Source organism: Limulus polyphemus, unplaced genomic scaffold (assembly GCF_000517525.1).
Source record: "Limulus polyphemus unplaced genomic scaffold, Limulus_polyphemus-2.1.2 Scaffold54, whole genome shotgun sequence".
Lineage (NCBI taxonomy): Eukaryota > Metazoa > Arthropoda > Merostomata > Xiphosura > Limulidae > Limulus > Limulus polyphemus.
In genome coordinates, this window is record NW_013665664.1 from 1,408,556 (window position 1) to 1,419,926 (window position 11,371).

Here is an 11,371-nt window from a genome sequence, read left to right on the forward strand (position 1 = left end):
TTTGTTTATCTAAAAGTTTGTTTTGTTTGTTTGTTTTGTTTTTAATTATGTACAAAGCTACACAAGCGCTATCTGTGCTCTGCCCACCACGGGTATCGAAACACGGTTTCTAGCGTTGTAAGTCCGCAGACATACCGCTGTGCCACTGTGGGGCTTATCTAAAAGGGTTTATATATGTGAAATACGCGATTGATAATTATTTCAAGTGAAAAAGTAACGTTTTGCTGTGGAACTGTTTGTTAGTGTATACAGCCAAATGAAGAGAAATAATTATATGGAACTATTTGCCAGTATATGCAACCAAATTATGAGAAATAATAAAATAGCACTAAATTTTATAAATAGTTTATTCATGGACATGGTCCTGAAGTGAGAAGTAAAATCAATGTTCCAATGCAGTGTTTTACACTAGTGTTTATCGATTTCTTGAATAACCATATAGCATTTGGAAGTTTATAAACAACAGTAAAGGAGGGAGGAAGGGGTCCGAGTAAACCTGACCCTCCCAAGTCGTACACAACGACCAAACGCCGACAAATTGAAAGCGGGTTTCCATAACTAGGTGGGCAGAATACAACTCATTGTGTAGCTTTGCATTAACAACAAACAAAATTCTATCCAGTAAATAAAAAAACCATTAGAAACTATTTTTGGTCGATTTGCTTATGATTCAATATAAGGCTAGCTAAACGCATGAAAAAGTTAACGCAGAATAGATTAAATCTCAAGAGAAATATGCGGATAAATCACCTTAGTAAACAGCTTTTCTTTTAACTGATATTTAAATCAAATTCTTCTTTTTTGTTTCAAACATTTACGGGTCCCCAGTGGTTCAACGTTACGTTTGATCGCTCATAACGCTAAATACCGTGGCGTTATGAGATACATGCCAATAATACCGTTAATAATTTTTAATAATTAAAAGACGCCAACTTTCGCGAGCAGATGCAACATGTCTCCACCACACAATACCAGCATGGCCAATTTGGACACCAGAAAAATCAAAAAGTGCTTACATCATAGCGTGGGACCTGCAAGAAGGTATTTTTTCACCAAATCCCATGCAGACTGGTCATAGTATGGCCGAGTAATTGACCAAAAACCTCAAAATTATGCTTTTTTGTGAGATCTGACCACCCCTCTAAATTAATTCAAAAATAACCAATCCAACTTTTTTGTATGTCAGTGTATTGGATGCATGAAAATTTATATTTGTGTCAATTTTGATCTTGATTGTTGTAAATATGACCTCACAGGGGCTCATAATATACGTTTTGGGGTTCTTTGACATTTGACCCCATAAAATCCTTAAACAAAAAAAAGGTCTAAATCGATAAAATGAAAAAAGGTGTCCAGGCTTATTGGACCAAAGTATAACCCTACAATTTTCAAGTCAATCTGCCAAGAAATGAAGGAATTGCGGTCGATCGAAAAGTGTTTGGAAGAAGAAGAAACCACAGACAAACAGCATGTCTCTCTACGGAGACATAAATATATTGTGTGCTGCATGCCTAGCCATCCTGATAATCTCTGTTATTTAATGTCAGGCTTGGTCAGCAGTGTGAGATCGATATGTTGTGGTTGGCACAGCAAAGATAACCAATTGTGTAGCTTTGCGCTTAACAGCAAACAAGTATTTACGTGATATTATGTAAAGGGCGTTTGTTCAGACCTGTTGAATTACTTCGCCAAGGTGGTTTTGTTTTTGTACAAATTTCCCCCTGCATTGAGACACATTTACGTAAAAAAACGAATTAAAAATTGTTTTTTCTTTCGAGGTTTAATATTCTTTTCATGTTAAAACCAATATTTTAATAATTTCGAGTTACGAAACCTGGATAGATAACGAATGTCTACGCCCATGAAATATTGGGAACAAAATCTTGAGTTGATATATTGAGTAAAGCATTTACATTTAATTTGTATTAGCCACAATCGAAGCAGGTTTTGTTTCTTAATAATGGGGAAGTATGAAAGGAAATTCCTTTACACGACATTCTTCCTTTACATCTGAATCCGAGCAAAACTTTACAATTATACATTAATGTCCAGCATCACTTCTACTTGTCCAGACAAGTTACAAGTTTCCATATAGTTTTCTCTTAAGAACTCGTAATATGCTTTTCTAAATGGTACCTGAGATATATTGTTATCTAAAGTTGCTAATCAATACCATGGTATAGGTGTTGAGATAAAATTTAGACTTTGATCATTTATAAATTACTGGGGCGATATGTTGATTAACTAGATGCGACGAGTTGCTATTGGGTGCGTTCGTTAATAACCAGTTACGAAACGTGTTAGTACAGTTAGCTCTCTTGTTCTTTAATTCTTGTGAGGAAACGAGACTTGTTCGTTAATTTCCAGTTTTGTCACTTTTTAAACTTAGTAACTTCACGAAACTCACTATCTTTGGTGGTGGTCCTGTTTCATTTCGCGCAGGAAATGTAGAATGGCGCATGTACAGCAAGAAAATGTACATGCCGAATGTTCTTTGTGTGACTACACAAACATGTATTTGCAAGTCCTCTTACATATGGAATCATGTACCGACTAAAAAACCAGACTAGGCATTAATGAGAAATATACTAAACGGTAAGGATATGTTACTATGCTAATATGCCTATGGATATGGTGGAAAAAGTAATTTTAACGAAAGGCTTGATATTAAAGGCTGGCTTTGAGTTTTTGATAGTTTATTGCAGCGTTTGACAAACTTTTGTCATCCACGCTCGACCCTTTAATAAATATGTTTCTTCCACCCCTCTTTGTTTAAATGAGTGAAAGAGTGAGTTAAGTGACGAAATATATTACAAGGATACACATTAAAATTATATATGTGTTGTAGTAATTACTTATTATTTTCATTAATAAAAAATGTATTAAAACGCTTAATTTTGCATTACTGACTTTATCCTAATCACCCACCCCAAGAGAACATTTGCGCTTCTTAGGGGGTACGCCCCACACTTTGGGAAAGGCTGGCTTAATGGATGGGACAGCCTAGGAATCAAGAGGTCCCATATTGTCCTTTAAATGCTATTGTTACATCTCCGTTCGTTAGTTAATTTTCCGTAAATTCGTTCCGACGAAACTTTAGCGACACAAGTCCTTTCTTAAATAAAACTGGTTTATTCTTTCCGAATACAACTTTACAATACACTTAATTTCAACAGTCGCTCTATAACAAACGCTATAATTCTCAACGAACGTCTCACGTGCCCAACAACATTCTCTCTGTCAGCATACATTCAATTACTCATCCTCCCCGTCGCTTCGTGGCCAGTCTTATATATATACAAGACTACACTATATCTAGAAGGATCACGAGATTTAAGGAAAGGACGTGAATGTTCGAGAACGAGTGGCGTGATACTAGTCACGTGATCTCGATGTCGTAACACTATGTATTATTATACCTTAGAATGCTAACACTTCATCCAAACTGATTATAAATAATGTTGAGTTAATAAAGCTGTTTTAAAAATTGACTACATTTTAATCTTTATAATGTAGAGTTCTTTTTTTTTTACCTTAAATTGTAGTTTGTAGATACTGAATTATTGTTTGCAGATTAATCTTTATATGCCAGTTTATGCGACTTTTACTGATGGTTTACTGTTTTTATTATTTCCTATAATTATTCACTTGTCGTTTTTCCACTTATGTTGTATTAGATTTTTATCATTAACTGTTGTTTGTTTGTAGTTAAGCCCAAAGCTACACAATGGGCTATCTGTGCTCTGCCTACCACGAGTATGGAAACTTGGTTTCTAGCGTTGTAAGTCCACAGACATACCGCTGTGCTACTGGGGGCTTATCATTAGTTCTTGTGCTAATCATATTAGGTCAGAAGTTCATGTTTAATAATTATTAACACAACTTTTCATTTATATCATAGTATCACATTTTGGGTATAGTTTTAGTTATTTATCAAATTGTTTAAAAGTTAGGAGCAATAAACCAGGTTTTTTATATGGTTGAAGTAAAATTGTAAATGGTCTATGTGTTTACTTAAATTGTTTTTTGTGTGTGTGTGTGTGTGTGTGTGCAGAAAATGATCAGAATAGTCATCCATTTTTCTGGACAAGAGATATTACTCTTCTCCTCATATGTGAATGCAGAGAAAGAGCAGAGCAATTTAATTCACCAGCAGTAAGGATAGTCTGGCAATTACTATGAATCTCGTAGATGCTACAAAGTGTCACTGCTGCAATGTGAAAACAAATGGAAACACTTAATAAATACCTACATAAAAGTAAAAGACAATAACACTAGTTAGGAGCAGGTCGGAGAGATGGTCAGTTTTACAATGAACTGGATCAGCACCATAATAAAGACCACCATATCATATGAGTGACTGTGGCAGCAAGTGGGAAAGTCACCACTACTCTTGAACACAAACAAACAAATATATATATAGGTACTTGCCATCAACTTCAGTTAATAGCACTTCCCTAACTGAAGCCTCTCCTGCCTATGAAGATTTTACATTTGAAATAGAAGAACAGCCATAACAATTTACTCCAAGGCTAAAAAAAACGAAAACGCATTGATCCAGAAGATGAACCAGCTTCGTTTAACGTATAGGGAGGGAGTAGAGAAAAAAGACATGAAGATTACATGAAACTCTAGAAAAAGTAGTTACAAGAAGCAAATGAAATATTCAAAAATTTAAAGACATATCTGATATCTTCAATTAACAAAGATTGGATGTTTGTAAATACATGTAAGTGAACATGAAAATAAATATTTGTAAGTAAAGGTTATTTGAAATCTAATTTTTTTTTTCACAGAACTGTAATAACGTTTGAAACGGATAAAGCAAATACACAAAATGATTACTGAATGAAAAAAATGTTCAATTTCGTAACTCTAATTCATTAAAACATTTTAAATGTGGTCACACTTTATAACTGCCGCTGTTCTGTTGTGGCTAGAATATGGTGATTCTTGATGAGGAGCTGTTTCCCAGCTGCTTTCTTGATTTATGTAAACATCTACATCACATTCATTGACCAGTCATATGTAGTACATAAAAGGCCAAAATGCAGACTGGGGCAAAATCTGTTCTTTTCATATCCAAATATTTCCACCTCCTGAATCGTCCTTTGAGAAATGTAAAAGTATGTTCAGTTGAGGATCTTGTAACTGAAAGTGCATAATTGTTTTTTTTTTCTTTCTTGTTAAGTGACCATTTTCTTTGTATGCAGTCATTAGCCATGTCTGAAAGGGTATGCTGGGTCCCCAAAAATATATGAATCAGCAGGAAACAATTCATGTTGTGAGGTTCTAGCCTTCTTGAATAATAGAAATTCCACAACTTGGATCTTGTATTGGTCTTACAAAAAACATAAAAATAAATCTGTAAATGTTAACTGTGGTCACACACAGTTTGCAATACTATTGAAGAGAAACCTTTGCAATTGTAATATGAAAATTGCAATCCTTTGGTTTTTTTATTGGGATGTGAGTGCCATCAGTTGTGCCAACCACTCGTGGTAAATTAAGAATTTCCTGGTAGTCTTCAATGTTTTGAGAACATAAGAAATATAAAATATTTGATCAGAAAAGACATAAAATAATCATGTCATTTTTATTGTACTAAATAAATGTTATTTGGTTTAAATATTATTAAATGGAAACAGTAACTCTTACCATTCACATAATTTCAATCCAAAAGTATTGATAGAAAATACTACATTCAAGTTGTTTCTTAAAACCTAAAAAACAGAAAAAATTATTACGATACAGATGTTGAATGGACAATTGAGAATAAAACTGTGTAAATGCTTTCACTAAAATTGTATACAAGATGTAACAAACTAGTTTTAATTATGTTAATAAATTTTCAATGGCAACCGAGGCAAAGGGGCAAATAAATAGCGCGACGAAGGAGAAATCGCGTTCATTTCGTGCACTTAACTCGTATTCGTAAGGATTATTTGTGTTTGTGACGATATTTTGTTGTTACAAACCTGTAAATATGGTGAAGAGTTGTTGTGCATTCAATATCCCCAATAAACAGTCGAAAACAAGTCATTCTATTTGGGCCCGGCATGGCCAGGTGGTTAGGGCGATCGACTCACAATATGCGAGTTGCGGGTTCGAATCCCCATCACATCAAACATGCTCGCCCTTTCAGCCCTAGTGAAGTTATAATGTAACGGTCAATACCACTATTCATTGGTAAAAGAGTAGCCCAAGAGTTGGAGGTGGGTGGTGATGACTATCTGCCTTCCCTCTAGTCTTACACTGTTTAATTAGGGACAATGCAGATAGCGCAGATAGCCCTCGTGTAGTTTTGCGCGAAAGTCAAAACAAACAAACAAAACAACCATTCTATTTGATACCCAGTCAAGCAACTGAAAAGGAGAGAAGAGTGTTATGGCTGAAAGTTATTAACCGCGAAACACAGGAAGCAAGAGAAAAGCTGTGGGAGCGAAAGTTTATCTATAATTCAAAAATTAAACGAGCCTTACGTAGAAGTTTGATTGTAATTTTATGATGATCATAGTTTGAGATGGAGTGACGTAGCTAATTGATTGTTCAGGTTAGGTTGTAGGTTACGAACTAGGAGTGGTTACTTTTTTCTTAGCGTCTACTCATCTATTATTCTGAAGTGTTCACTGTTCTGTTTTTCGTTACAATCTTTGCTTAAGTGGTTGTAAGTTCCAGAGATATTTAAAGGGCTATTATGCGCATGCTCCTTAATTATCGCCTGCTATTGAATGATTATGGTGTGATATTATTATCATGTGGCGTGATACTGAAAGCAATAGAGATTATTGAAAACACAGTCCAAGCATTAGTTGCGCTGGTAAACAAATCACTAACACGCAAATTTACTGGTGTCGTATAAAACAAGTTTGCTTACTCAGACTTCGGGCTTTTCGAAAAATTGTTATAATTTCGTCAAAGTATTTATTTGTATATTTATCGCAAGATGCTAATGCTGGACGCAAATCGTTCTCTTATCCTCGTCACCACTACATGGCTGTGTCTTCTCAATAAGTTGAGTACATCGAGTAAGTACTAATGTACTATGTTTCTTAAAACTGAATCTGAGTTTCAATATTAATTGAAATTAAGCTATTTATTTCAGGAAATATGAGACAATAATTTGACGGTATCAGGCTCTTAGAAATGAGCCGGGGGGGGGGGGGATATACTAGTCTCGTGCGTGTTCCTTAGGCCAATATAGAAAATTAAGGCATTTTGTTTGTGACACATATTTATTCATAAAAATTATCAGTCCTATTATTAATTGTAATAAGACTGATAATTGCTATTAATACATATATTTTGTGTGTTGCATGCTCAGCCGACCTGATGAGCTCTGCTATTGAGTGTAAGGCTTATTCAGCAGTAACGCGCAGCACACAGTGCGAGATCAAGATAATTGCTATGATCTTACTTGTAGCCAGTGTAGGCTAGCAAGAAAAAAAAATAAACGCATTCTGTTTTAATTTTATTGTGGTGTAATGTCACACAAACTGATAATATATAGATCACGCTTCAACGTCATAAGGCGTTATGTAACATAATAATTAAATCTTAAAGTCATACTTAACTATCTGAAATCTCTAAATAGTGGGTGACTAAACAACCGATTTAAGTAATTTGGGGATTCATCATCCATGTTCGTCCACGTTTGATACCATTGCGCCAGATTTCTTTAAGTTCATGCCTCTTACCATCGGAGGGGTATCACTGGTACCCTCTCCCATTTCTTCCTTCTCGCAATGGAACTGTAGATCTAGAAAAAAAAAAAATCCTTCCCCCCCCCTGATATTTTCTAAAACCAATAATAATGAACTACCAATTTATTTTAATCGGCCTAAATTTACGCTATATTGAGAATGTTACTGGATTCTACCTTTTCCTGTTTCGTCTAAATTACAGCTTCAGCCATGAATTACTAAAATATTACCTGATACGGTTATCGTGCAAACTTTTTATCAGATTCACCTTAAACATATTATAGGTTAATGACCAGAGATTATAGAACCCAGTGAATTTCTAATCATATTAGTATTGGCATGGGCTCTAAAATAAATTAATACTTTCAATGAATACATAACGTCATTTGGTTTACCTTATAATGTACATCTACAAAAATACTATAACCAAGTAAATATTGCTAAGCCTAATTACACCTTGTTTTAATCGATTTAGAACCATTTTTGGAAAATACGTTTGTTAGCGTTAATGTGAGAATTTTTCATAATAATTTCTTAAATTTATAGGAACGGTTCAAATAAACGACACCATTCAGATACATATTACTCCAACAGAAATTTCTAACTTCGAAATAAAATTTGATTGTCTTCTGGCTGGAGAAAAAGGATCACTACTTTTCTTTCAAACACAAGATGACCTGTTGGTTGTATCATTGATTATTCGAAACGGACAAATACAGTTAATCCCTTTTTGGAAATGTAAGTACTTTGCATATATAGGCACTATTCAACTTAGAGTACCAGGAATAATTTGAAATATAGACCTTTAAATACATACGATGTCCTGGTTTAAGTCTTTAGTTGTTAATTCTCTTTTTGTTTACGGTATCGTGATAAATCTCTGCTAGAACACATTTAAATACATACGATGTCTTAGTTTTAGTCTTTAGTTGTTTTTAAATGTGTTCTAGCAGAGATTTATCACAACACCGTAAAAAAAAGGAAATTTTGCAAACTAACATTAAGCTAATATAGAAGTTTTGTAAAAATTACACGACTCGATCCTAAGCTTTTAAGACACCAGTCGTTATATGTAATTTTGAGAAGGATATGAGTTTTTGAAGTAATTAAGTTCATAATAGAATAACTAGAAAGAATTTGTCAAAAAGTTCATAATCAATATTATTTTCATCACATTTGTTATAACTACACACATATGTAAAAATGCTTTCTTATACTAAATATAAAAATCACTTAAAATATTTGTTCATTAAATATTGAAAACATTTAAAGAAGTCTTCTTCACATCACTTATCAAGCATTTGATACACTGCGTAAATTTCGTAATAAAAAAGATGACGTGAAAATTTACATAAATATTATACTTAACTTCCAATGAGCTTATATAATAAAAGATATATGCAGTTATGAATATATTATAATTCTCAAATAGTCACAGAAGGCTTGGAATGAAAATTAAATCGTAGCATGTAAATAACGTTACTATTTATCAGCTACGATTGAATGGTTTTGAAACAGAACACGTACATTTCAGAGTTTTATTAAAGAAACAAAAGTAAAATACTTCACGATTAAGTAACATATTTTTGAATAATCAACTTCTGAATAAAGAATTGTTCAACTTCAACTTAATTATTGAATATTCTTACTTAATTATCAACAGTTTTTCTTTATCTTACAGGCGATTACGAAAAACAGAAATTGTGGCCTATGCTGAATATCAACGTTTCAGAGTTCAAAACCAATTATCTTTCAGTTTATCTTAAGTTCACAGCCTTTGAAAAGACTTTAATGGTAAACAATGCCAGTGTTTCGAAACCATGGTCGTTCATGAAATATGGAAATCCCAAAACTGAACAAATTAAGTTTGGTCAATTCGTGGGAACCCCTGATATGCAAATTTTTGAGAAAACTTTTTATCACCTTACCGGTCTTTCACATGGAGTTCCAAGTTGTTTAAGAAATCTTATGATAAATAAGAAGGGATACAAATTAAGCACTTGTATGACGGGTAAGTGAGGCTTTTAATTTAGGTTCATACAAAAGTGATTTGAATACAGTATGATTAAGTGCTAACTGTTAATGATCTGAATATAAAAGTGATCTGAATACAGGGATGATTATGGTGATAACTACTAATGATCTTAGAAACTACCTGTAGTGTAAAACTACTTGTAACATATTAAGAATATTTGTAATAACATTTGTAGCATATTTCTTAATGAAGTACACAATTATAGAAAATCACAAGTGCCTTTTATGATATATTCTCAGTTTTGTTGAAAGAAGTGATTAATTTAAGTATAATTTTAAATGCTGTTATTCAGTTGCTGCCTAATTTTCTTCAAATGTGGTAGATACATGTGTAATTTTAACATGTTTATATATATATATATAGTGGGTATAATATGCATATTTATATTACATATTTTTATGTTTATTCTCCCTTTACATTTATATGCTAGAGTAAAACAGAGCTCACCTTTACTAGTTTTTAAACAGTATGATATTATTTAAGGCAAAGGAACTTGAAGTGTGACTATAATCTTGTTTTTTTTTTAGTTGAGAAATATCTAAATACTCGTGTTTCTTTTTATTTCAGACAAAGAAGTCCCTTCATCTTCATGGTCTGTTTATGTTATAATTTGCCTAATACTTACTGTTTTATGTGTGCTTGGTTGCGTCCTTAAGAAGATTCTGAATAAAAAAGAGACTCAAAGGCAATCATATCATATCATTCATATAGGCTAAGAAAAAACGGCTCACATAAATAAAACTAGAATGTGGGAACGGGTTTTATTTTTCTATGATTTAATAATCCTGTCCAATGATTTTTAGTTTCCTTATACATATAGGAACAAATACTTTCTCACAACTGTCTGCTTTTGTTTGTTTGTTTTTGAATATCGCGCAAAGCTACACGAGGGCTATCTGCGCTAGCCGTCCCTAATTTAGCAGTGTAAGACTAGAGGGAAGGCAGCTAGTCATCGCCACCCACCGCCAACTCTTGGGCTATTCTTTTACCAACGAATAGTGGGATTGACCGTCACATTATAACGCCCCCACGGCTGAAAGGGCGAGCATGTTTGGTGGAGCTGGGATTCGAACCCGCGACCCTCTGATTGCGAGTCGAGCGCCCTTGCCACCTGGCCATGCCGGGCACACACAACTGTCTGCAGGTAATGGATATTATTTATCGATGTGGTAATTTGTGAACTTTATCACACATCTGCTTCTAATATGTACGTATTTAATTTTCACACATGAGGCCTTGCACATAGAAATTAAACCTGATGTGGTCTCTACTTATGTAGATATCCCTCAAAGGTATATATTACTCTTCTCGCAGTGTATATTGTGACCTATTTTATTTGTATGTATTTTATATGCGACGCTTTTTGCTTTGGTCTAATTGCATGAAAGGTTTTCTATATCATTCAATATAAGGAAATGTTATTTACGTACTCTTTTTATTTTTTATTTTATACATAAATTAGCCAGCAAAAATTAAATCGTTCTGATAATTTCGTATTAGGGAGTGTTTTTACCCTTTTTACGTAAAAAAATATAATACACACGAATTACGCCATAAGTCGAAAATCCCATATCTATCTAAAACAGTCATGTTATTTTAATTTCTTGGATCTTAAATGATGTTAAGAACGGTA

The 11,371-nt window shown here is 33.6% G+C and overlaps 2 protein-coding genes across 2 annotated transcripts; one reads left to right on the forward strand and one right to left on the reverse strand.

Moving 5' to 3' along the window:
- Positions 1-4,826: 4,826 nt before the first annotated feature.
- LOC111086892 lies at positions 4,827-6,758 on the reverse strand. The gene is made up of 4 exons (XM_022391586.1): positions 6,726-6,758; positions 6,483-6,537; positions 5,419-5,525; positions 4,827-5,239 (listed from the first exon to the last, which is right to left on the reverse strand). Exons 1-4 carry the CDS (start codon positions 6,756-6,758, stop codon positions 5,012-5,014), a joined length of 423 nt encoding a protein of 140 aa, XP_022247294.1. The 3' UTR covers positions 4,827-5,011.
- Positions 6,759-6,782: 24 nt separating this feature from the next.
- Positions 6,783-10,707, forward strand: LOC111086881. The gene is made up of 4 exons (XM_022391544.1): positions 6,783-7,028; positions 8,250-8,441; positions 9,385-9,714; positions 10,306-10,707. The coding sequence occupies exons 1-4, from the start codon at positions 6,947-6,949 to the stop codon at positions 10,452-10,454; spliced, it is 753 nt and encodes a 250-aa protein (XP_022247252.1). The 5' UTR covers positions 6,783-6,946; the 3' UTR covers positions 10,455-10,707.
- The last annotated feature ends 664 nt before the right edge of the window (positions 10,708-11,371 follow it).